At 37.5% G+C, this 27,895-nt stretch overlaps 1 protein-coding gene across 1 annotated transcript; it reads right to left on the reverse strand.

Annotated features, from left to right (window-relative positions):
- Nucleotides 1–10,453: 10,453 nt before the first annotated feature.
- On the reverse strand, nt 10,454–27,895 carry LOC100914775 (ficolin-1-like). The gene is made up of 9 exons (XM_012554050.3): nt 27,752–27,895; nt 26,214–26,327; nt 25,759–25,812; nt 20,969–21,004; nt 19,824–19,859; nt 17,829–17,956; nt 15,182–15,311; nt 14,051–14,185; nt 10,454–11,906 (listed from the first exon to the last, which is right to left on the reverse strand). Exons 1-9 carry the CDS (start codon nt 27,831–27,833, stop codon nt 11,659–11,661), a joined length of 963 nt encoding a protein of 320 aa, XP_012409504.1. The 5' UTR covers nt 27,834–27,895; the 3' UTR covers nt 10,454–11,658.

The raw sequence follows: 27,895 nt of genomic DNA on the forward strand, positions 1-27,895 counted from the left end.
TCCCCTAGATAGCAAGTAATCCAATATAGGTTGAACATGGGCAATTCTTCCAAACATATATTCCATATTTGTCATGCTGCGTAAGGAAAATCAGATTAAAAGAGGGAAAAAATTGAGAAAGGAAAAAAAAAACACAAGTAAACAATAACAACAAAAAGGTGAAAGTGCTATTCCTTTAACCACATTCAGTCTCCATAGTTCTCTCTCTGGATATGTTGGCTCTCCTCATCACAAATCTATTGGAATTGACCTGAATCACCTCTTTGTTGAAAAGGGCCAAACCACTTCATCACATAATCTTGTTATTGCTGTGTAGTAGTAAATATATATGTAAGAAATGACTAGTAGAATTGTTTAAAAAAAAAAAAAAAACCTCCCTGGGAAGTCTTCTAGGAACTGGCGCAAAGTGAAGTGAGGAGAACCAGAACAATAATGTATTTTAAGGATGATCAGCTATAAAAGACTTAGCTATTTGTTTTTAATGCTAACCTTTTATTTTCAAAATACATGCAAAGATAGTTTTCAGCATTCACCCTTGCAAAACCCTGTGTTCCAAGTTTTTCTCCTTCCCTTCCTTCCATCCTCTCCCCTTGACAGCAAGTAATCCAATATAGGTTAAATATGTGCAATTCTTCTATACATTTCCCCATATTTATCATGCTGCACAAGAAAAATCAGATCAAAAAGGGAAAAGAATGAGAAAGATAAAAAAGGAAGCAAAAAGCAAAAAAAGGAAAAAATACTATGTTGTGATCTAATTTCAGTCCCCACAGTTTTCTCTCTGGATGGAGATGACTCTCTTCATCACAAATCTATTAGAATTGGCCTGAATCACCACATTGTTGAAAAGAACTACATTCATCAGTTGATCATCATATAATCTTGTTGCCGTATGCAGTGTTCTTTTGGTTCTACTCACTTAGCATCAATTCATATAAAATTCAACCTATTCTGAAGAAGATAAAGATTTAAGATAGCTTCAAAGGGTCCATAATGAAAAATGTTATCCATTTCTAGAGAAAGAAAACTAATGAATTCTTGAATGTAGACTGAAATATACTTTTAAAACATTCTTTTTTTTGTATGCTTTCTTTGCAATATAGTAATATAGAAATATGTTTTGAATGACTTCATATCTATAATTGATTTTATAATGTTTGTCTTCTCAAGGGGTGAAGAAGGGACAGGTAGAAGGGAAGGAATTTGGTACTCAAAAATTTTAAAACATGAGCGTTAAAATTTTTTTATATGTAATTGCAAAATATTTAGTGAAATAAATTAAAATACATTAAAAAAATTTGTTCAACCATAATCCAATTCCTAGATACTTTCTTAGTTTTCAGTTCTTTGCTATTATAAAAAGAGCTTCTATAAATGTTTTTGTATAATATAGGATCTTTTCCTCTTTCATCAATAAAACTCTAGGTGTAGGCCTAATAGTGAAATCATTAGGTCAAAGGATATGCATAAGTTGGTAATTTGGGGAGTGTAGTTCTAAACTTTTATCCAGAATGACTGGATACTCTGCCAACTGTGCACATGTGCTCCTCCTCCCACTCTCCACGCCCAACTATTTGTCATTTTCAATTTCTGTTAGTTTTACAAATCTGATGGGTGTCAAGTGGAATGTCAAATGTGCTCAATTTGTATGTTCCTAATTATTAGTGATTAGAAACATTTAAAAAATATGGCTATAGATATAGCTTGCATTTTGTCTTGTGGGAACTGTTTGTCTATATCAAGTGAAGAATGGCTTTAATAACAAATTTGACTCAGTTACTTATATATCTTGGAAATGGAATTTATCAGAGAAATTTGCAAAAATTTCCTCCCGCTCAGTGAAGTTTTTTTTCCCCCTAATCTAAGTTGAATTAGGTTTGTTTCTACCAAACTTTTTACTTTTATGTAATCAAAATTCACCCTTTTATCTTCTGTGATATTCTCTACCACCTGTTTGTATAAGAGAGCTAAATGCAGTGACTGATGGTAACAGAGGGACAGTGGAATATATACTAACTTTGGTTGGAAGGCTTCAAATTTTATTTCTCATATACTTACCTATGTGATCCTGGCCATGACACTCAATATCTTTGAGCCTCCAATGACGTTAGACTAGATGACTTTTAAGGTTTCTTTTTAGCTTTAAATCTGTAAACCTAGACTATTAAATTTTTTGAGGATAAGAATAACTTTTTTATCTAGACTTTATGGTCCCCATAATCTACACAAAGTCATTTAATAACTGTTCATTGAATTGAATGCAATAGATATTGGGAAGGAAGAACATATAGGATGTAGTAAAAGGTTGAATGGGTGTAATGTTCTCTTTTGGTTCAGTTTTCTTGGGGTCTCTGGGAGCAGCAGCTTCGTTTCAGTTCAGTAATCACCACAAGTGCAGCCAGGTGTTAAAGTCCAAATCCTTTATTATCTCTTTCAAAGTCCTATCTCCTTCACTTGGGGCTTGGCTAGTTTTCTTAGAGGCCTTCTGGATCTTAGTTTCAGTGGAGAAGAGAAGGAGGAGAGCCTGCCACCACAGTTCTGATGAAGATGGAAATGAATAGTCCAAGGGCTTGTGCTTCCAGCCTCCAGCCTTCTGTCTTCTCTGCCCTCTGAATCTCTCCCAATCCAAAGGTTTGTGCTTCAGCCTGCAGCCACCACAAAGGTGGACGATGGAATGAATCCGTCTCAGTCTCCAAGAGCTTCTAGTGTGCTTGTCTTCTCTGGTTCTGAGAGCTTCCCCTCTGTGGCTCTCAGTCCCTGCATATATGCTCCACACTGAGTATACACCAATCATTATATCACTAGGAAACCATTATTTGTTGTAGGATTAAATCAATCATACTGAACCATGCTAAACCAGATAACCAATGTCCTTATCAATTCTACTTAGTACCTTGTAAGCATTCTTTGTTTCAAGTTCAGAGTTCTATCCCATAACAAATGGGAATTAGATATGTATCAAAGAAATTGAAAAGAATCAAAAACCAAAAATAACCAAGCCCTAAGAGGAATATGGTACCATTTTTAGAGGTAAGAGTCAGAAAAAGGTGATAAGGTATGCTACTATGTGTAAGGGAAGAGTCTCAAAGTTTTTGACATTGAGAATCAAGTGCTATAGGAGAGTATGCAGGTTGAAATATGTTCCACAGGCAGTTCAAAAGTGGGGACTGTGATTATGGTGGCTAATGGTATCCTGTCATGTAGTCTGGAAACTTCAGCTTTACTTAGGAGCTTAGAGAAGCACTTAGAGCAAAAGAATTATTCTGACAGCTTGTATGAATGATGTGTTGAAAGAGGGGGTGAGAAAAGAAGAGTATGGATGTGGGAAGAGGGAGGAGGGATTATATTGTGGTACCAACAGCAATTGGTGAGAGATGAGAGTTGATAACACAGTCTATAGATTGGAGGTAGAAGGAAAGTGGCATCATTGGGTTTGTTTGTTTTTTTTTCTTAATAGTACTTTCCAATTACATTCAAAGATAATTTTTAACATTCATTTTGTTAGATTTTGAGTTCCAATTTTTTCTCCCTCCCTCCCTTCTCTTCATGCTCCCCAAGACAGTAAGCAATCTAGATTATACATGTAATAGTTATTTTAAGCATATTTCCACATTAACCATATTGTAAAAGAAAAATCAGAATAAAAGAAAAAAAAGATGACAAACAAACAAAAAGAGGAAAAATATTCTTTGATCCACATTCACTCTCCATAGTTCTCCCTCTGATTACAGATGGCATTTTCCATCCCAAGTCTGTTGGAATTGTTTTGAATCATCACATTGCTAAGAAGAGATAAATCTATTATAGTTGATCATCATACAGTTTTCTTGTTACTGTGTACAGTGTTTTCCTGGTTCTGCTCAATTCACTCAGGATCAGATCAGGTAAGTGTTTCTAGGCTTTTCTGAAATCAGCCTGCTCATTATTTCTTATAAAACAATAATATTCCATTACATTCATATACCATAGCTTATTTAGCCATTTCCTAATTGATGAACATCCATTCAATTTCCAAAAAGAGCTGCTACAAATTTTTTTTGCATATATAGATCCTTTCCCTCTTTTATGATCTCTCTGATACACACCCAGTAGTGACATTGCTGTATCAAAAGGTATGCTCAGATTTATAGCCCTTTGGTCATAGTTTCAAACTGCTTTCCAGAATGGCTAGATCAATTCATAACTAGGCGGGATCATTATTGTTCAAAAAGAGAGAATTCATCACTAAGCATTTATTAAGCTGCTACTATGTATAAGGGGAAGGGTCTCAGAGGCTGTCTTCCTAGTCTAATCCCCTCATTTTGCAGATGAGGAAACACAGGTCCAAAAAAATCATAGGATTATAGATTCAGAGCTGGAAGGGATTTTAAAGTCACGTAATTCCATGTTCTTATAAGAGAGAGGAGAGAAGAAGATGAAAGGATTATAGGAAGAGAGCTTGAAAGGACCTCAGAGGCCATGGGGTTTGCAGGTCCTCCCCTTGATAGCTAAGGAAAGAGGTCATAGCATCATAGATGATTGAGAGACTTAAAGATGCCATTGAGTCCAATTTCTCCCTTTTGCAGATGCCCAAGATCACAAAGTGACATATGTCAGAGCCAGGAGGCAATAAACTAAGAATTTGAACTTGGGTCTTCTATCTCTTGGCATCTGGGTGGCAAATAGGTAGAGTGTAAAATGCTGGACCTGGAGTCAAGAAGACTTTCCAGACACTTACTACTTGTGTGACCCTGGACAAGTCATTTAACTCTGTCTCAGGTTCCTCATATGTAAAATGATCTGGAGAAGAAAATGGCAAATTATTCCAATATTTTTGCCTAGAAAACCCTAAATGGGATCGTGGAGAATTGAACACAACTAAAACTTCTGAACAACAGCAAGAACTCCTTTCTCTTAGATCAGCATTCTGTGTTGATGGAGTGATTACTTATATTGATGAAACCAAAGATTGTTATTTTTTTTTCAGGATTCATCAGTCAATTTATTGAATATTTACTGAGTATGTGCTCAGTTAAGTATTAGGCACTGTGTTATTAGAGGAAAACAATAAAACTAAGTGTTTACCCTTAAGGTACTTAATATATTCTTGGAAAAACTAGAATCAAAGATGATTTTGAGGTTCCACATGTATACAAAAGTTATACAGATAACTCCTGCTATAGTGTTTAGGCAGTAAAGAAGTCAGTAGAGACAGTCTTTTCTGAACCTTATCATGAAATGCTCAAACTGCATATTCTTTGACCCAGCAAACCATTGCCTTTCTGTCCCCTTCTGCCAGCAGTGTTCCACAGGACACTGAGTGGCATTGCCAGTTGTGGTAGTGGTAGGAATATACATGATTTTGTCTCCAAATTCTGATGGTTTTTGGCAGCAGGGGAGGCAAAGGATGGAAAACTGCCATTTTCTGTTTTTGCTTTGATACCCTTTCATCCCCATATTCATGGGTCTATAAATCATCCTTGATGCTGGAGTAGGTGGATGGCTTACTATTTCAATAACACATAAGGCTATTCAGTAGACAATTATGAAAGGAATTAAGAGAACAGAGAATACTGGAACTGGCCCAATTGGGCAATATAGACAGTTCTTTCCCTTCCTGGGGGTAGGATGGGGTGGGGTGGGGAGTCTAAACTCATTATCAACAGTGCCCTTCAAAAAACTAAACTTTTTAAAATCAAGAATTTTAGAAAGAGAAAACTCTGGATCTCCCCAAATTATCAGTTATTATTAGTCATTTCTCTCACAAGTTAGTGTCTGAGGCTGGATTTGAGCTCAGATCTTCTTGACTCCAGGCCAAGAGCTCTATCCATTGCACTACCAGTCTCTAAGGAGATGGGAAAAACTTATGTTCTGAGAGTGGAGGGGCAATTAGGGTGAGATTGTAGCTGAAAAGAAAGGGAGGCTTGGTGGGGATAAGGAAGGAAGCAAAAAAAAAAAATTAAAAGGCACATGTTCTTGACAGCTAATCCTTAGTTACTTACACATCTTGGAAATGAGATTTTTATCAGAAGAACTTGCCCATTGGTTGCTGACTGTCAGAGGCTCTTGGGTTCATTGCTTCCTAATCTTTTTTTCTTTGGTAGAACTTCAGCCCTCTACAATTGTCCTTTCATTCCTGAATCCTTCATTCTTTTTTTTCAGAGGTTCAGCAAAGCATTGATCTCTGGGGACCAATGGGAAGACTCTACACAGAAAAAAATCTATTTTATTCTTTGTCCGAATCTAGCAATCCTGGCTCTTTGAAAATCCAGCAGAGATTGGGGTTGTGAGAAGGGATCTTCTTGATGATGATGATGTTGGTGGTGGTGGTAGTAGTGATGATAATGAGGATAGAGAGGGAGGAGGGAAATAAAAAAGAAGAAACCTAGTTGAGTTAATTAACCTGCTTGTAGGAAATAGAAAGCCAAGAAGAATAAAAATGAGCTAATATTGATAATAGATTTTACAAACCCTCAAGTGCATATAAATGCTAGCTATTATTATTTAAATATTCATAAAAGGCATATCCAATATTTCAGTATTACCTAAAGAAATCTGAGATTTCTGATACTATAGCTCCTGGGCTGTCCCTAGTGAGCTTTCCCTTAGTGATTGATTAGTAGATATCAATTAATTTTTAGGAAAGGGATTTTTTGAGAAGTTACAGTTTGAACACTTGTTATAAAACATTCCTTCTAAATATGAGGTGCACGTGGGAGGGTGCTCTTCACACATAAGGTCTATTAGGAGAGACTTTGCTCAAATTTAAAAGTACAATGGTCTTGAGGTTCTTGTGTGAATGCCTGTGGCCAAAGGGGTACCTCCTAATTCTTGGTCCTAGAAGTTCTTTTCTCTCTTTATGGAATCCTCATAAAGTTTGCCAGGGTACATCACTGGTGATGGATAAATCATCCTGATACTCAGCTGGGCTGTTCCTCATGGAACATGACATCTCAGCTTAGTGGGGCAATCTACTTTTGGGCTAAACCAGGCCCAGTTACTTGGTCTGAAATATCTTTAGACCCTGCACACAGGGTCTCACAGATGGACATATTCTTCTCCAGGTTGCTGGTCAGTTATCTTCTAGCTTTTGTGGCTGCTGCTCGTGGATTCTGCCACAAAGTTGGGTTGCTGTGAGGGCCTTTGATGTGAGCTGTGGCTCTCCTAAACTCATCCATTTGCCTCTCATTTTGAAATTTTCATTTTTGTAAAATCAGGAAAGAATAAACTTTTTTTTTTTTTTTTTTTTTTAAAGAGGCACTACATGCTCATTGTCACTAGTTTGGAGAAATGTAGCCAGTTCTCCCTCCTCCACTCATTAGCACTCCTCCGCCTATTCTAAACTGTCTTTAAAAAGACTGTGAGATGGGTGGGTTTAACCTTTTGATTGCATCGTTCATTTCTGGCTCAATCATTCCTGAATTATTGTTTCTTCTCAGCTGCAGCCACTTAGACATCACATAGTCCAATTCCCCTGAAATCAGTCCTCTTGGATTGGAAATGGGCAGGATACATACATACGTGATCTAAAGACTAGCTCTCATTGGAAGTCCATCAGGTCCCACTTGTATTTTTTTGTATGTGTTGTGAATAAATGTACACATTGTCTTCCCCAATAAAAGGCAAGGTCCTTGAAATACTTCATTTTTGCTCTCATCTACAATACTTGGTACATAATAGGAGCTTAATAAGCACTTATTGATTAATTGAAGGAGAAATCACTATCAGGGAAAGCTTCAAAGAGGAGGTGGCTAATGAATTAATCCTTAAAGAAGGGGAAAAGAGCAATTCTATCCTGGAAGATAGCAACCAGGGAAGTGCTAGAGCCAACTCAAACCTGGCATTGTTAAATTTTCACTTTGAGCTTTAAACCTTGAAAATTGGTAAATGTTATAAATCAGGTCTTGATTTATGGTTTTGTTGACTGTCTAAACTTAAGAAAGTGATGTTAATAATGCAGATAAAGGTTAAAAACGTGTCTTGCAGAAGCAGCTAGGTGGTGCAGTGGATAGAGCACCAGCCCTGAAATCAGGAGGACCTGAGTTCAAATGTGGCTTCAGATCCTTAACACTTCCTAGCTGTGACCCTGGGCAAGTCACTTAACCCCAACTGCCTCAGACGAAAAAAAAAAAAGTGTCTTGCATACATTCCTCTCCCTGCTATCTACTCCCCAAGTTAGTTGTTCAATATTTACTTGCACTCTTAACTTTCAACTCATCCCAATTTAGATAGGAAGTTTGAAACAGGGAGATACTTTTGTATTCTCATTTGAGGCATATTTCACTCAAACCTTGGACTTGAATTTGTTGCTTCACAGCTGTGATAAATTTATTTATGTGTGTGTGTGTGTGTGTGTGTAGGTATATATGCATATGTACACACATGTATATAAATATACATATGTATTGTGTGTGTATATACATATATATATATATATATTTTTTTTTTTACAGGATTGGAAAGACATCACAGTCCCACTGGTGCTGAGGAGTGGTTATTAATGATCTTGAAAAGAGAGAAAACTGTGTACAAATGTATAAAAATGAAATTTTCATCCTACACACTGACACACATGGATAATTCATACGATTATCTTCTTATGGAGTAAAAATTAGTCTGTTCTCTTGTAGGGTTGCACTTAATCATGTTGAAGTATTTCCTCATGTCCCTTATCTGTAAAATTAAAGGGTTGGACTAGGTGGCCTTTGGAGTTCTTTCTAGGCCGATAGCTATGATCTTGTGAAATAACTCAGGTTTCACTTCATAACCAGCAGAATGGAAAAGATGGAAATAGTTAATGTTGGTAAAACAGTTGGAAAGCAGACATTGTTGGTGGAGTACTGAATAAGCACAGTTCCTCCGAAAATCACTTTGGAATTGTGCTTTTTAAAAAGTGACTAATATGTTCATATCTTTTGATTAGGGATTCTACTGCTAAACATATCACAGAATATATAAAAGACAGAAAGAAATACCAAAATATAATAAATAACCAAAAGAATGGGAAACAAAGTAGATTCCCATTGCCTGAGGAATGGTTAAATATATTGGGGCACAACATGGAAAGACTTAGATTTATGAAGGAAGATGCTATCCATCTTTAAGGAAACATGACAAGTGAAAATAAGCATAGTATGGTTTTACATATATGTGTATGAGTGTGTATATATATATATATATATATATGTGTGTGTGTGTGTGTGTGTGTGTGTGTGTTTGTTTCCAGATACCTATGTGTATATTTATAGATATCTATGTCTATATCTATATCTGTATATATTTACACTTAATTTATAGCCTTCTTTACAGTGAGGGAGGGGAAAAAAAAAAGTAAATCATGCACAACAGGAACAAAAGAAAACCTCCAAGGAAGAAAAGAAAAGCTGGGCAGCTTTGAACACCATGTATAATATTTATTAAATGAGTTTTCTTTTTTTAAATATAGGTTTCCTTGAAATGGAAATTTCTTGTTTCATATTGATCCTCTGATGTTCTGTTGTGTACATGGCACTGTTTCTTTTTTTTTTTCTCATTTTGTATTTAAGTTTGAAATAAAATAAAAAATTTAGTTATATATATGTACACATATACATATATGTATATGTGTGTGTATGTATTTATTAGGACATGTGAATGTAATGAAATATTACTTCATAAGAAGTGATGAATAAAAAGAGAATTATGGGAAAGAAGATATATAAACTGATTTAGAGTGAAATAAGAAGGCACAGGAAAACCATATGCACAATGATTATGTAAATTGAAAGAAGTTAAAAATGGAAAGCTAATGACCAAGCTTGGCCCTGGAGAAGAATTGAGAAAACACACCTCTTTTTTTTTTTTTCTTTATAGAGTAGGGGCTATGATTGTGGACTATTACACTTTGTCAGGCTTAGCTGATGTGTTGGTTTGTTTTTGCTGAAATGCTTTTTCACTCTTTTCACTTTGTTTTTAAATTCTTGTTACAAAGGGTGGCTCATTGGGTAGTGGAGCCTAAGAGACACATACTTGGAAATTGGTGTAAAAACAAAAAGCATTAGTAAAAATTAGAAAGCGAAAAAAAAAAAAGAAAAGAAATTTGATTGTCTCAGTACTACACTTATATTTGATGTAGGATTGCCTCTTTCTGGTCTTGGACAACACATGATATATCTTCTTAGTCTTCCCTCACAGTACTGTAAAAGGAAGGGGACACAGAAATCTGTAACAGAGAAATCCTCTAGAAAGAGGATTCAAATCCTTGCAATATAATGGATAATATTAATTGAAGGAAGAGGGAATATTTAGAAGAGAAATTTAGGGGGGGACATATTAGGTGTTTTTTAGTATTTGAAAGGCTGTCAAGTAGAAGAGAGATTCAATTTGTTTTGCTTTGTCCCAGATGAAAAGCTTGAAGCAATGACTGGAAGCTGCGGAGAAAATCCAGTTTAATATAAAAGAAAAACATTCTAATGAGAGCTATACAAAAATGAAATGTAGTGATCAATCAACATTTATTAAATTTCTATTTGCCATGTACCAGAGATACAGAAAGAGGCATAAGATAGTGTTTGTCTTTAGGGAGTTGACAATCTAATAGTATTAAAGTTAGCATTTATATATTGCTTACCATGTTCTGAGTACTTTACAAAAATTAGCTAATTTAACCCTTACAACTGACCCTGAGAGGTAGGTGCTATTAATAGCCCTGTTTTTTAGATAAGGATAAACTGAAGTGAAATGACTTATCCTACTAAGTGTCTAAGGCTGGATTTGAATTCTGACTCCAGGCTTGGCTCTCTATCCAATGCATCGCATCCATTGTGTGATAGAGATATATTTAGTACAAGATGACCACTGAGGTCCTTTCAAGCTGAGATTCTAATTCTACTGGGCAGAAAAGACATACCAGGCAATAGTGATATAATATGAAAGAAAATGATTAAACAAAGGTTAAAATGAGATTAGGCTTTTATTTGGTAGGCAACCTGAAACCATTTTAGGTTTTTGAGTAGGAAGGGAAAGAAGAGAAAGGAATAAGCATTTATATAATACCTAGTATGTGCCAGGCATTGTACTAAATGCTTTTGCAAATATTATCTCATTTGATTCTCATGACAAACTTGTAGGAACTAAGTTTATATGATTATCTCCATTTTATAATTGAGGAAACTGAGGCAAACATATTAATGACTTGCCCAGAGCTATACAGCCACTTAGCAACTGAAACTGGCTTTGAACACAAAACTTCCTGGTGCAGGACCAGTGTTATAACCATGGAATCATCTAGCTGTATATGCATCTAACATCAAACAGGATTAGAATTGTATTTTGGGAAGATTTCTGGGGCAGAAATATGTATTATAGCTATGTAGGCATTGGGGAATGCTGAGACAGGGAGACCACTTAACAAGGTTATTATGATAATATTGATAGGAGATGATGAGGACTTGCTTTGGGATAATGGTAATGGGAATAAAGTGGAGAGGGTGGTAGGGAAATTGAGCAGAAGATATTCTTTGTCTTTAGGACTTATGTAGAATTACCTTTAAATCCCGCCCCCCCCCCCTAAACAATAAAAAGCAGTGGCATCTTGGCCAAGCACACTATGGTTGGGAATAATAACAAAAATTCCTCATGTAGCTCCTTCTTCTAATAGTCTGGTCCTGAATTCTTTCAATAGCTGCAGCGTATCTTGGGCTAGACAGGCCTGAACTTCATTTCACATATCTTGTAAGAATAATGGTAATCTTTGCCAGACTTCCAGTTGATGCCATCAGCATAGCTTTCATGGTTTCCTTTGTGGTAGAGCCCATTGAGATTAGCATGGTGGCAGTTCCCAAACCACCAGGCACCCTTGAAATCCTGGGCACAACTGGATGGAGATTCATCGTTGTCCTGGTCCTTGGTGCTAAATGGCCTGTTTTTGTGGTAGTCCATTGAGTCCCCTGCAGAGATTAGGGTACAACCAAAACTCTTAGTTGTCCAGCTCTGTCTACCCCTATGATATTCCAAAAGTACCCAAAGGCAATTAGAGAAATGTGCAGTTGATTGGGCAGGGGCACCTAGGTTCTAGCCTATGGCTTTGCCATAAATTGGGTAGCCATTTAACATCTCTGGGGAAGAAGAGAGATGAAAAGAGAGAAAAGAGGAGAGTGGAGAGAATAGAGAGGAGAGAGGGAGAAGAGAAAAGAGAGAGAGAGAAAGAGAGAGAGAGAGAGAGAAATGATGAGAGATAAGGGATGATTTAGAGCGGGGAGGAACCTCAGAGGATATCTAGTTTAAACTCTTTATTTTTAAATAAGGAAAGTGAGCTCAGAGTAAATAATTGTCTTGTTCCAGGTCACCTAAGTCATAAATTATAGAAGTCTGGAGAGAGTACTAGAAGTTGAGAGTATCATAAAAGCTTCATAGAAATGAGGTACATGATCTGATTCTTGAAAAAAGATAAGAAAGGCAGAGATGAGGAGCAAGTGCAAACCAGGTATGGGAGAAAACTTGAGGGAAAATAAAGAGGCAAAAGTTAGTATATTGAATTCAGGGATCACTTAGGAATCCAGTTTGTCTGCCACATAAGATATATGATGGTCTAATGTGAAATGAGCAAGTTGGAGGTAAACTATAAAGAGCCTTAAATAGACTAATGATTTCCCATTTTATGATAGAGGCAATGGGGATCATTAACATTTTTTAGAAAAAGAATGCCATGATCAAATTTATGTCTGAGGAAGAATATTTTGGGAATGGTTTAAAGGATGAGTAAGGGGAGAGACTGGAGGTAAAGAAATCACTTAAAAAGCTATTAAAGTAGTCTAAGTCAAAGGTGATTAGGGCTTGATCGAGGGTGGTAGAATTGGAAGTAAAGAGGACAAAATTGAGAGATGTTATAGTAGCTAAGTAGTTCAGTGGGTAGAGTGGTGGGCCTAGGTGAATCAGGAAGACTTCAGTACAAATCCAGCCTTAGACACTTATTAGTTGTACGACCCTGGGAAAGGGTCACTTAATTTCTATTTCTGTTTTCTAGACTATAAAATTGAAATAATAGCACCTACTTTTTACAGAGTTGTTATAAGGATCAAATGAAATAACATATGTGAAGTGCTTAGCCCAATGGCTGGCAATAGTAGGCACTTTTTTGCTTGTTCCCTTTCCACTTATAGAACTGAAGAGGCTTGGAAATTAACTGCATCAGGGGATAGGAGAGTAACAAGATAGTGGTGCTCTTGACAGAAGGAGAAAAGCTGGGAGTAGGGGCAGATTTACTGGGGGAGAGTCTGAAGTGCTGGTGGAACATCTTGGTTCAGTATGTAGTACTGAATTCAGGGAAATCATTAGAGCTAATTATACAGGAAGGAAGGAAAGAAGCTAGCAAGCATTTATTAAGTACTTTCTACATACCTCTAAGGGAAGCAGCTTTTTGTGTTATCCAGGGCCTTTCTCTGCTCCCAAATAATCTACCCCCTATCTTCTCTACCTATACCCTATAATGTCTCATTGAATTTCCACAAGCCTCCCCCTTCATGGTACCTTTCTCTAACTAACCCTTTCTAGTACATAATCATCCCTCTTAGGTTTTTCTGTTCTTGGGGATGGACCAGCTCTGTGACCTTTAGAAATTTTTCTAAAATGCAAAATCTGCCATCAAGCTTTGTGCTGCCATTATATGCCATAGAGTACCTCACATGCAGGGGTGGGGGGTGGGTAGGGGAGTGAGGGGGCATCAATTCCTGAGGTTCTGTGACCTCCTCCTTTTAATGTATCACAATATCACATCCCACTGGGACATCTTAGAGATGATCTAATCTAACTTCTTGTAGATCATGTAATTGAGGCTTAACTTTTCCAAGATCAGTGATGGAACAAATGTTTTTTGAGTTCTTTCAGAGATTTTACATTTTGGTCATTATGCCTAAATTGTAGATTATAGAGAGGTGAAAAGCTCTGGCTAAGGAAGCAGAAATGGCAGCCAGAATTGTGGGGTCAAGGTGGTGAAAAAGCAATGCTTTTTCTTAAGGGACAGGATATTTGAATATATGACCTTTTACCTCTTCCCTGGAGCCCTCTACCTGTAAGAGATACATAGATAACCTACCTGCATTCCCTTCCAAAAAGTTTCCCAGGATCAGCTTATATTTCTCTGTCTCTCCTAGAATCTGGAATGATGCATATTTGGCAAAATATTGGTTTTGGTCAAAGTCTTGGAGGTCAATTCGGAGCTCGTTGTTTCCTGTTTAGAAAGGGTGTAAAATTGTGTTCTATTAGCCAGTTCCTCCTTTCTAAGGTTATCCTGTTTGCCTTTAGGCCAGCTGCTTTAGTTTGTTACATTTCTCCTTTATTTACTTCTCCCTAATAAAGCTGCTTGGGTTTCTCCAACCCTCAGGGCTTATGACAAGTTGGATCCATAAATGTCCCCATATTTGTCCGTGAGCATAGCCTGTCTATTTTGTTTTCCAGTTTCATTTATATTGATACTGTCAATATTAGGTATTTTCACTTCCCCACTAGTAAGTATATCATCAGTTTTTAATGCTCTTCTATGGTTGTGAGCTCACATTTAGCATGTGAATAGTTATATTAATATTTGTAGAGAGTTTAAATTACTATATTTAGAGAAAGTCTGTGTGAGAAAAAAGCCTCACAGAAACAAAATGTGGCATGTAGGAGATACTTAATAAGTGTTGGATGGAATTGCTTGAACAAACACCTAGAGCCCCTTTTGAGCTAAAGGAGTGATTTTCTCTGTTGCCTTGGGGAGTAGGGAGATAAGGGAGGGGGATTTAGAATACAAATTTAGAACATAAAATTTTACAAAAATATATGTTGAAAACTATCTTTACACTTATTTGGAAAAATAAAATACTATTAAAAATAACTTGGGAGGGACAGCTAGGTAGCCCAATAGAGTACCAGCCTTGTAGTCAGGAGGACCTAAGTTCAAATCTGATCTCAGGCACATAACATGGCCTACCTGTGTGACTCTGGGCAAGTCACTTAACCCCAATTGCCTCAGCAAAAAAACAAAAAAGGAGTGATTCTGGGTTGGTAGGCTTCTAGTCTTTGTGACAAAGAGGTAGGGAGATACTTTTAGGGAAGAGGAAATTTTCTAGTGTTCTTTCTATCATCCCATTCAGGACCACCCTAATCTGTTAATGGCCTGCATTTATGGGTGAGGACCCTTTGCCTGGATCCAGGGGACTGTGGGTAGAGATGATGAGGTTTTTACTCTGAGATGTCAGGCGGTAGAGGTTTTCATTGCCCATCCAAAATTCCCCTAGTTGAGTTCCAAAGCCTTTCTTGTATGCAGCCCAGTCCCGGAAGAAATTCACAGATCCATCAGCTCGTCTCTGGAAAACCTGCAATGGAAGAAGAGAAGAGAACAGAGGTGGATTTGTATAATCTGAAAAAAAAAAAAAGAAGAAGACAGGGGATATGGTATCTATTTTCAAGTACCTGAAGGGTTGTCATTTGGATAAAGCAATAGGATTATTCTGTACCATTCTAGAGGATAGAACCAGAAGCAATCAGTATAAGTCATAGAGAGATTTTGCCCCAGTAGAATATACCCTGGCTTTGGGAGCACACAGACTTGGGAAAGGGGTGATTTGACTTTGAAGTAGGAGTCAAATACACCAGAAGAAAGAGAGTAGAGTTGAGATGGTAGCAAGCAGCATGGTGAGAGATTTAAGCTATGAGAGTCTATCAAAAAACTCTCCCTGACTGTATGGGGATGCATTGGGATACAGAAACGGAACTCGGGGATCTGAAGCTCTGGAGAGGTGAACATTAACACAAGAAACCAGACCTACAGAGGTGTGGAAAGAACCTCTTCCACTTCCTTGTGAAACTGCTTTTCCTCTTGCTTAGTTAGGTGTGTGAGAATTTCTTCCATACCTGTTGCTTTCACTCTAGATCTTATTTGCCTACTTACAAAACCCTGTTGGCCAGCAGAAATACTAAACTGAGTACATGTTCTTTAAAGCTCATGGATAGGGAAAAAATAAGAGAGGAAGTATTCTTGATTTCAAGTGGCAGAATGTTGGGTCAACAGTTGTTGATCTGGGGACTGACTTAAAGCTATTAGGACAAAAGGGGAGAAGAACATTGCTAGACCGTGCAAGCTTGATATAGGAATTCAAGATTTAGATAATCCTAGAAATAAACTAGGAGCCTATGAAAATGGCAGGCTGTCAGGAGTAAAGCATGGGTAAGAGTACTTTCCCTTTCCAGTTGATGGCCATCATTGGGGAAGGTGGGATTTGAAAGAAAGGTCTTTCTCCTTTGAGAAAGGAAAAGAATTGGAAGAAAGTTAGATTTACACAGAAAGAGTGGGGAGGAGATTTCCCTCTCTCCCAATACTTGGTCAGCCTAGCCTGCCTTGCTGGCTATTGGCATTTGTTGCCTACAGTAACTAGCAAAAAAAGTCCCATAGTAAAAATGTTGGTATGATGGTAGATGTATAGCCTCTACTGGTTTGTTTGCTGTCTTAAGGAGCAGGGAGGGAGGGAAGGGAAAGAAAACATTTTGGAACTCAAAATTTTACAAAGGTAAATGTTGAAAACTATCTTTATATGTAATTGGGGAAAAAAATCCCATAGTTTAATAGTTGCCTTGGAAGACAATGAGTTCCCCTTTACTGAAGGTCTTCAAGTAGATGCTGGATACCAAGTTGTCTGGGAAACAGTTGAAGGGATATTCTGTTCAGATATTGCTTGATGTAAAAAATGAAATCTGAAGTCTTTTCTGAGTCTATGATTCTATGATTATTCTTGGAAGATGATATAGTCAGAAGTTCTTTCCATCCTGAATAATCTCCCACTAAATCTTAGGCAATTTCTTGTTTTAGTTTGAGACTAATTTTTCCTGGAGAAGAGAAAACTAAGGACAACTTAATTCTTCCAAATACATGATGTTACTAAGTTACTAAGATCAGCCATTCTCCATCTCCCTGAAGACAGAATAAAAGGAGACAAAAATCTTTTGCTAAGGAAGTCAGGTAAGACCCGAAGGAGACTTTTCCAGTGAGAAGTGTTGCTGGACACTGAAAGAAATAATAGTCTGTAGTTGTGGAACCTCTTTTCTAGCGATCTAGAGACAGCTCAATGACACTTTATTAGAAAAAAAGAAAATGGATTATGGTAGAACTGTCCAACATGTTTTCTATAATCCACATGACCCACAGCAATCCCTAGTGCAGGCCAAACCAGATTAAGCTGTAATTGGGAAATATTTAACAAAATAAATAAAATTACAATTAATTATAGAGAGAGTAAAATATGTGGTTTTAGAAGTCAATATGTGAAAATTTTTTAAACATGTAACTGGAGAAAATAAATGAATAAGTCTCTATCTACATATCTCAAATTTTAAAACAAGTCAATACATGGCCTTCAATATACAGTTTAGTGTCTTCTGTTTCTATTTGAATTTGACACCACTGGACAAAAGGATCAATGAGAATCCCATCTTCGCTCTTGGTTTCTTGATTTTAGATTCTATGATAGCATCTGTCAGAAAGGTTAAGTGATGAGCAAAGAGACTCTGAGCAGGATCCTCACAAAGTGTGATTGAACATGGGTTGTTAGCTCCTTCTATAGAATTATAGTCAGAGCTGGAAGGACCTTAGAGAATATCTAGTCCAACTCTCTTATTTTTTATTTTTGCGGAGACAATTGGGGTTAAGTGACTCTGCCCAGGGTCACACAGCTAGAAGTGTTAAGTGTCTGAGACCAAATTTGAACTCAGGTCCTCCTGACTTTAGGGTTGGTGCTCTATCCACCACACCACCTAGCTGTCCTGGACTCCCTTATTTTAAAGAGACATAGAAAAAGGAAGAGATTTGGGCTGGTGCCAGCCTAGAGCTCATTACTCACAGTCCATCCTCCACCATCAGTGTCCATGTCACACAACACAGTCATGGGGGTGCAGTCATAGGGGTAGATTGTATACCAGCCACTCAGGATCTTCTCCTGGCCTAGCAGATCCTTGCAGGTTCTTGGTCCTAGATAGAGGGAAATGCCAAATGATGAAAGAGGTCAGTCTGGCTCAGACTGAAAATGCCTACATGAAACAAGGCCTTTTCCTTGGCCTGCTTTTTTTTTTTTTCTCTCTTCTACTAGTTTAGTCCTTTCTTATGGCTTCTTTGATTATCACTGTACCGTTGTCTCCTAAATCTATATTTCTACCTCTAATCTCTCCCCTGATCTCGTTTTATATCTTCAAATGATCATTAGCTTCCACTGGTGTTTCAAAAACATGTTCATACCTGAACTCATCATCTTCCCTCCTAAACCTTCCCCTTTTCAACTTTTCTATTTTTTTCACTTAATAGGATCTTATTTGTTCCAAATAAATGTAAAAATAGTTTTCAACATTCACTTTTGTAAGAAACTTTTTTTTTTGTTGATGGAACCATCATTCTCATCTCCTTCACTAATCTGTTTGCAATCAATTGCCAAGTTTGATCATTTCTATCTCCTTAATGTATTTCAAATCTCTCTCTTTACAAATCCATTTACCACCTTAGTTCAGTTCCTCATTACTTCTGACCTTCTGACTCAACCTTCTAACTGGCCTTCCTACCTCCTTTCTCTCCCCTCTGCAATCCATCCTTTAAGCAGCAGTAAAATTCACCTCCTTAATGCATGGTCTGATTCTATTGCTCCAATGCTCAGAAACCTTTAAGGGCTCTTCAGTGGTCACAGAAAAAAATGCAAATTCTTTAATTTTGTATGTAAGACCCTTCACAATATAGCTCCAACCTACCTTTATCTTGCCCTAATCTCTTTTCTGTGCTTTATTTTCTAGCCAAATTGATCCACTAGCTATACCCTGATCACTTCCTTCTGTATATTTAAAGGAGCACACTCCATCTCTGGAGCACCTTTCCTATTGTTGTAGTCTTTCTCTATTAAGATTTGGCCACCTGTTTTATGGAGTCTTCATATCCTTTTCCTATTCTTGCTTCTCTTCAATTGAATGTGATCTCTAAATTCCTCAAGTTTCTTATAGAATTCTGTCTCCTTATTTGTTTACCTCATTTTACACTTAAGAATGTGTATGTTGTGTTGCTCCTACTCAATTGTAAGTGTCTTCAGAGCAAGGTCTGTGTTGTTTTTTTGTTTTGTTTTGTTTTGTTTTTAGTTATAACCTGAAAAGAGGCAGTGTGGCAATGTACATAGAGAGCTGGCATCTGAATCATGATTTTTGTTTTGCCTGACATACTCTGACTCTGTAATACTGGGGTTAAGTTAAGCACTTAATGTCTTAGTGCCCTAGACAACCTTCTAAGACTGAATGGAAGCAAAAGTGACAATCTTCATTAAAGGAGAGAATTTCCTTTTCCAGAAATTCACTATACTGATGAGATCACATGTCCAGTCCCTACCCTGACCTAGACCAAATTATTCCCCTGGTGGCAGCTACTTTATGCTCAGACATAGTCAAAGACAAAATAATCAGTTCTGAAATGCCAGCTTTATAAAACCAAGCCTACAAAGTGATGGTGAAAGTCACATCCATTGTCCTTCTCTCTCCCTCAAGTATTCTAGAGGCTGATGGAGCTGTGTGGCCCTTCCCTAGACCCAGATGTTATAGGATGCTCTTCTTGATTGGGCATTGTCCTGAGAGCTGGTGCTCTATCTTTGGAGGGGCCACTTGCACAGGATTATAGATTTTAACCTGAAAAGGACCAAAAAAGGCCACCTAGTCCAACCCCTTCATTCTATAGAGGAGGAAAAAGAACCAGAACAGTTAAATTTTTTGCCCAAAGTCACATGGGTAGTGTGGGCTTTGGATTCAAGGTTCTCTGATTCCAAAGCTGGTGATATTTTTCAGCTGCTTCCCCTGCCATTCAGGGCCACACTTACCATTCTTACACAGCATGTTTTCCAGGTCCTTTGCCCCTGGAGATGAAAGGGAAAAAAAGGGCAAAGTTCAGAGGACCAAATGTGACACAAGGCACAAAAACCAGGATGAGAGACATGGGACACAAGGTCCATATTAGCTCCTTTGATTTTGCCCCAAGACTATGTATCAGAGCTTGTGGTTCTTCCTCTTGGCTTCCCCACCTGTTTTGGTGGTTCTTTGCCCCTCCATCCTTCTTTTAGTTCTCAACAAATCAAGAATAAACCAGTGCTCTCCAGAGACACTCAGAAGAGATGCTTTATCACAGAACTAATTCTTTCAAATGTCACTTCTCTCTAAATTCTGACCTCCCTACTTTAAAAATTGTGATAATTTTTCCATGGGGTAACTGATCAATGGATAAGGCACTTAGCCTGGAGTTAGAGATCCAAATTCAAATCTGGCCTCAGATTAGTGTGATCCTGAGCAAGTAATTTAACTGCTGTTTGCTTTAATCTACAGAGAAGGAAATGACAATTCCTCTGGTGTCCTTGTCAAGAAAATCCCCACAGACAGTATTGCGGTGTTATGGGCCACAAAATCACAAAGAGTTGGACACAAGTGAAGCACTGAACAATTCTTCCATAGAGGATGGAGTGTCTCCTGGACACTCGGGCCCATTTTCTAAACTTATTTTAAAGAGCTTCATAACCGGAGAAAATTCTTTCCTTTCAAGAGCTTTCCAAATTTTAGGGAAGAGCTGGTCAAGAGTAGGGGATGTGGGGGAGGAAAGGGGAAAGGATGAGTACTATATTCCAGGAACAGTGCTTTGCACTTTACAAATATTATCTCACCTGTCCTCCCAACAACTCTGGAGACTAGGTGCTGCTATTATTCTCATTTTACAGTTAAGGAAACTGAGGCAGACACAGGGTCTCATAGCTAGGAAGTATCTGACTGGATTTGAACTTGGGTTTTCCAGACTCCAGGTTCAGAGCCCTATCCACAGCACCACCTAGGACCTATGTCACAATGTCAGGATTGTACTGTGAAGGCAGGAGAGTTCTACAATTTGGAGTCTGGGATCCCCTCAAACTGAAGAGTTTTCCCCCCTTTTTATACACAGCTTTCCAAATTTGTTATGGATAATTATGGGGAACATTCTTACCAAAGGAAGATAGCATCCCTGGGGGTCCCTTTTCTCCTGAAAGAGAAAAATAAATTTTAATTCTTGGCTGTTCTGGAGAAGCCCTTCCCTGCTTATTGTTCTAGGAATTTATTTTCTTGATGCTGATTATGACCAGGAAGAGTTACCAACTACCTATATTCATGGAGTCTGTCCAGTTATGCAATTGGTAAGGGAAGAAGTATCAATTTGCCTAACAATCTAAAGAATGAACTGCAATCAAGTCAGGAGAATGAACTCCCTCTTCTTTTCCTCTTGGTACCCCTGGTTGGTCATATATTGGCTCCAAATATAGATTTATTCTCTGGGGCTGCATAAAGGGTAGAGCAGTACTTTGTATGTTCTTGAAGAAGTCTATGACATTAGGAAAGAGATGTCATGACTTGCACAAATAAATTGGATTTAAGTGAGGGAGAGTTGTACAAGATCAACAGCTTTACTCTCTTCTCCAGAGCCATTGTGGTCCAGTGGTAAGATATAGATCAGAAAAACTAGAGATGGTCCCTGACACAGTACAAAGTATGTTTTTTCCCCCCAGGTCTTATTTTGTCTGAGAAAATGCCCATTCAGTGATTAAAACTAAGGTGAAAATAAGCCCCCAAATGGCTTATTTTACCTAGTTAAGAATAATAAAATCAATCTGGAAGGAGAAGACCATCAGAATTTCTGGGCAAAACAGAAACAATTGGTTATTTATACTTACTCTGAGCCATTAGAATTCAAAAAATGACTACATGTGTCATGGTCTGGACTATTTTGGGGAGTGATTTGGGTTTAAAGTCTAAGATTAAAAAGACATCCAACCTATAAACCCCAAGACATCTTGCTAGGTTTTAGCTACCAAAATTTATATTCCTTTGGGCAGAGTATCCATAGATAAGGGTTTGAGTCTCTATGTGTATAGAGGGAGAAGAGGTATGGAAGGAGGGGAGGAAGAAAAGAAGAAAGGAAAAAAGAGAACTTTATTGTATAGAGGACAGGTGTAAAGGATACTTTTTCGAAAAAGAATTTGTGGAAAGATAATTTTAGAATTGGGTGTGTGTTCTCAAGTTGAAATCAGGCTCAGAAGCATTATCTTGGCCTAGATTTCAGTGACATAAAGAGGTTGAGACTCAACCAGTGAGCTCTTACCCATTTCACTGGGAAATCTTGGGCAAGTATATCAGTTAACTGTTTATTGCCTCAGAACATGAGGATATTTAAAGACATTTTGTGTTTTTTGGGGGGATACATTTATGCAAGATTATGCCCCCTTTCAGAGACTGATTGAAAAGGAGTATGAGACTTGAATATGAAAAACACTAAGAAAGCAGCCAGATGGGGCAAAGCACTTATCTAGGACAAAGATTACCTCTGTGCATTGTCGCCCCCCTGCTCACTTGCATGTAATCAAAGAGAGAACTTTAGAATTAAAAACTGGACAACCCTAAACCCCAGAATTCTTTGTAATTATTGGGCAGTAATGAGGGATGAGGTGATGAGGGCCTATACTTGAGTGATAGCAGTGTCAGAGGAGAGAAGGGAGCACAAATGAGAGATGTTCCAAGGTTAAACAGACAGGTTGTCACAACAGATTGGATGCGGAGAGTGAGAAACAGTAGGGAATCCCAAATGACTCTGAGAATGCAAGCTTGAGGGACTGGGAGGATAAGGTGCCCTTGATACCATTGACAGGAAAATTTAGAAAGGGAAAGGGTTTTGTGGGGAGAAGACAATGAGTTCCATTTTGGACATATTGAATTTAAAATGTTTTCTGAACATCCAGTTTAAGATGTTTGGAAGGCAATTGGAGATGTGAGATTGGAGGTCAGCAGAAAGATTGGGGCAGGAAGGGTAGATTTTAGAATCATCAATATAGAGATGGTAATTAAATCCATGGAAACTGACATGATCACCAAGGTAAGTGGTATAGAAGGAGAAAAAAAGGGAGTCCAGGACAGAATGCTGAGGGACACCTGTGGTTAGAAGGTGTGGTCTGGAGGAGGAGCCAGCAAAGGAAATTGAGGACACACAGGTAGGAGAAGAACCAAGAGAAAGGGGTGTCCTGAGAACCAAGGAGAAAAGAGTGAGCAACAGTGTCGATGGCTACAGAGAGGTCAAGGAGAATGAGGATTGAGAAAAGACCATGGGATTTGGGAAAGTAGATCGATCTAAAGGAAGACCCCAGGGCTTGATAGAAGAAAAGTTATACACTTCTGTCCTGACACCTGTTGTCTAGGAGGTGAAAAGCCCAGACATGGAAACAGATCCGGAGAATTCCTACATATCTCAGATTAAGATTCTTTGCCATTTCTGAAGGAGTACAATATTATGACAACAGCCAAGATGCCCATTCTATTTTTTTTAAGGTTTTTGTTTTCAAAACATATGCAAGGATAATTTTTCACCACTGACCCTTGCAAAACTTTGTATTTCAATTCTCCTCTCCCCGTCTCCTCCCCTATGTGGCAAATAATCCAATATATGTTAAATATTTAAAATATATGTAAATCTAATACAGGTATACACATTTATATAATTACAAGCTGCCCATTCTAGAAGAATAGTGGTCTTGACCTATAATAATGGACTAGCCCAGCAGAGCCATGTGTCCATCTGACATACCTATCAGTGAACCATTGTGAGGATGAGCCCTGAGAAAAAAAAGATATTGATGCTTACATTTCCAGAATTCTAAGTTGCCTTGGTATGTTTTTTTTTAAAAAATTACAGATGTCATACTACTAATTACTTTAAATTTGCATATATTCTTCCTAAACATGCTATATATTTGAGGTTTGAGAGTGAAATGTTATGCAGTTATTGTTCTTGCTTTGCCTTTTGAGTAAATGCATTTGTTAAATTAATTGTGTATCTGAGGAGTATGCTGGTAGAGACTTGGGAGCAACAATAGTAAGAGTACACATCCATACCTTCTCCATCTTCTTACTACCTGCCATTCTCAAGGTAATTACTAGAACCATGAGAATAGTTATAGCAGCTTCCCTGCTGAAGACTCAACTTGCTTATATGGGTGAGATTAGAGGAGTGAACCAACAGAGAGTATACCATTATACTTATCCCAAATAAATATATTAAAATTTATATATATATATATATATATTCCATTTGTACACCTGAATTATCTCCTTAATGCCTATGCTGTTTCCACCAGTATGTCCTCAGTCTGCTAAATCCAATTTTATTTAGATTGCTTAATTTTAGGCCTCTATGGAGGTAGGAGATAGACTTTCTAACCTCTTGGAGTTACTACCAGGATTCGGTGAATATATATTTCAGAAAGAATATAAGTGTATCTCATTCTAGGATCTCTTGTCCTCTGATTCTTTTAAATTGTCTCGGTTCCCTTTCCTTTGTATCCACCAACATTTGTGTGCCTGGGAACCTTTTATAAAAATCATAAAAACCAAAGATATATCAGGATCTTGGGCAGGAATCTAAAGTATAGTCACTAGTCTGGCATTCCTGACCTGTTTCTCCATCCCAGTGGGAATTCCTCACTTGAGAAAGTTAGATTTATTAAGTACTATGAGGACTCCACATTACTTGTGTATGTGTGTATGTGTGTGCACACACTTATGGGTATGTGCACATGTACACGCTTCATATCTCTTGGGAGTGTGTGTAATGATAGCACTTTTCCTCTTTAAATAATAGATATCTCTCAGCAAAAATATGCTGCAAAAGGAATTTCTAAAAAGAGAATACCATTTCCCCTTCAACTTTCATTATAAAATTGGAGATTCTTTTTCAGAGAAATAAATCTCCAGAGACTCAAGTGGAAACTCTTAGAGAGTTAAGAGCTAAGTTGGTCATCAGCACCATGACATAATGGCGTTATACTGTAGATCAATGATGTCAGACTTTAAAAACAGGAGTGATTAATATGTACATAAAAATCCCTGTGCTTTAAAATGTAATATTATCTATGTTTTATTGCATTTTTATTTATTTTGCTAAAAATTTCCCAATTACATTTTAATCTGGTCTCCAAATCACAAAGATATTGGTACCTTATACCTCCAATTTGGTGCTTGAGCAAGTATGATCAGCACTGCCCTAAGTATCCTAATTTGAGCAAGGATTCAGGTATGAGTTGTTTGACACCTCTGGGGAAGATGATCAGAATTGTTATGTAGCTCCAGGAAACATTTTAACTTTCCTATCATCATATTATCATTGCATTGAGACTAGGGTCTCTCCTGCACTTGGCAGCCCTCTTTTCCTCCTTTAATCTGGGTATTCATAACTGACCTCCAAACTCTATTATAACTCTATTATTTAATAAAGAGGAATCTATAGAAGTTTGGCAGAGCTAAGTAGCAATACCTCATTTCACCAGTAGGTGCCATGCTCTCATACAATGTCTTCTATCTTCAATAATCAAATTAGAAAACATTAGAATCTGCAAAACAAATCAGTTCCCTACTTTTTCAAGGTTGAAGGTTTGACAAAATGCAAAACAAATGACCATATCTGTACTTCTTTTTAAAAAGTTCTCCACTTCTAGATTAAAAAAAAAAAAAAAAGCAGGTGATAACTCTCTCTGGTTGTGGAACAAAATAAAGTTCTACTCTTGATTCTACCAAATTTTTTCCCTTTTAGTGATATATAAATTGGCCACCCTTTTACATGACACTACAGCAGTTAGTCCAGTACCTCACACAAATAAGGCACTTTATAAGTAGCTGATGAATTGAAATAAAGGTAGGTACTGGTGAGCTTTTGTTGTTAGCTACATCAAAGATGTAGAGGTATTGTATTTTTTTTACCTTTGCTTCCAGTTGGGCCAGCTTTACCTGGGTTTCCTGGAGGACCCTTCAGTCCTGAAACACAAAGATGAAAACTTAAGATCTTAATAGGCCAGAGATGAGACTTCTGACTACCACTTAAGTGGGGTGGGAAAGGGCAGTCTTAACTTTTCTGGACCCAAGGATGAATGCCAAAGCTTAGTTTGAATCCAATGGCAGGAGTGGGATGGGATGGAGATAGGGGAGCTCTGCAAAGTTTAGCTTATTGGGCTCTGGGAGGAAAGGAAGAGAGAAGTGAGAGAGAGCTGGAAGAAAAGGACACAAAGAGAGATCTTTTAAATCTCTTTTCTCTTCTTTTTTTTTTTTTTTTTTTTTCCTTATTGCTTCTACTCCTTCCCTCTCCTCCCAATGTCTCTCCTTTTATGTATTTTTCTTCTCCACTTTCTGGTAAAGGTTCTTCAAAGGCGATCACATACCTCTCTCTCCAGCAATTCCTCTTTCTCCTTTGGGCCCTGGGGGTCCAGGAACTCCTGAGCATCCTTGGATTATGAGGACCTTCTCTGAGGATTCCAGACCTGTCACCTTCACCTCTGAAATATGCAATGATAGCCTATACTCAGGCTGAGAGGTCCAAAAAGCTGCTACTTTCTTTCTTTTTTTTTTTTAAAGTGGTGGAGGGAGCAGAATAGATTCTACTTGAAATAATTGTGTAATTCTCTGCCTCAAGTTATCACATTGAGCATGTTTTCTCCATGGGAATAAAAAGGAGTTAATACTTCATTTGTGGTAATGTTTTTAATATTACTATTTAAAAAAAGTTATTTTTTATTTTTCCATTCATTCTGTCTCTCTGCGATCAATAATTAGTTACCTGAATCAAAATTGTGAAGAAAGGAAAGCCCTGAATGAATTTCATTGTAATGGCAAACTTTAGAAAATTTACTATTCTGTACCATCCACTTAACCAATAATATTAAAGGCCTACTATTTTCATTGTCCTAATAAATGAAAACCTCAACTGAATGTAAGCAAGATCCTCTGAAATTGCTAATATTTAATTGATACATATACAGATACTAGGTGACCTTTCTTTACACAATAAAAAATTGTTCACGTGAGGGATTGTATCATACACACACAAAGGAAGTCTTTTATTTAAAAAAAGAGTACTGTGGGGAATTATTTTACAAAGTGAAGAATTCTCTTGCATAGAAGAATCTTCAGTATAGTTATAGAGGTAGGGTATTTCTATTCACATTTGATCTTTTTAATGAGTCTGGCTTTTTTTTTTTTTTTTTTTTTTTGTAAATAGCATTTCATTTTTTCCCAATTGCATGTAAAGATGGTTTTCAACATTCATTTTTTGTAAAATTTTGAGTTTCAAATTTTTTTCCTTTCCTCCCATTCATCCCCCACCCCAAGATGCAATCAATCCGATATAGGTTATACACATTCAATCATGTAAACATATTTCCACAGTAATCATATTTTTTAAAAGTAGTCATATTGTTAAATACAAAACAAACCAAAAGTAGAAAAAACAAGGATGCTTCAATCTTCAAACTCCATAGTTCTTTTTTTGGTTGTGGATATCATTTCCCATCATAAGTCTTTTGGAACTGTCTTGGATCACTGTATTGCTGAGAAAAGCTAAATCTATCATAGTTGATCATCTAGTAATGTTACTACAATGTTCTCCTAGCTGCCCATTTCACTTAGCATCTGTTCATAAGTCTTTCCAGGTTTTTCTGAAATCTGCCTGGTGAGCCTGGGATTTTTATAGATTGAGGATTCATGATCACATTAGCCTCAGCAACAATCTTTAGAGTTAACTTCAGTTTTGCAGGTTTTCTGGTCTGGGAAGGAAAGGAGGTCCCTGGGAAATGGGAGAATTTTACCTGTCCCCTGTCATGAAAAAGAGATGAAGACTCATTAATCATTCCCTGTGGCTCTTCCTGAAGGAGAGTTGTTCTTAGAAATTAATCATAACTATAAAGGAATTACCTTTGCTTACCTGGGCATGAGTTTTCAGCCTGGCAAAGAATACTGAGGACCCAGAAGAATGTTACCAGGAAGCGCTGACCTGACCTCTTCATGTTTGGGGGCTCCTCTTATGTGACCAGTGCTCTTTTCTTTGTCAGGCGTTAATAGTTTCTGA

Source organism: Sarcophilus harrisii, chromosome 2 (genome assembly GCF_902635505.1).
Source record: "Sarcophilus harrisii chromosome 2, mSarHar1.11, whole genome shotgun sequence".
NCBI lineage: Eukaryota > Metazoa > Chordata > Mammalia > Dasyuromorphia > Dasyuridae > Sarcophilus > Sarcophilus harrisii.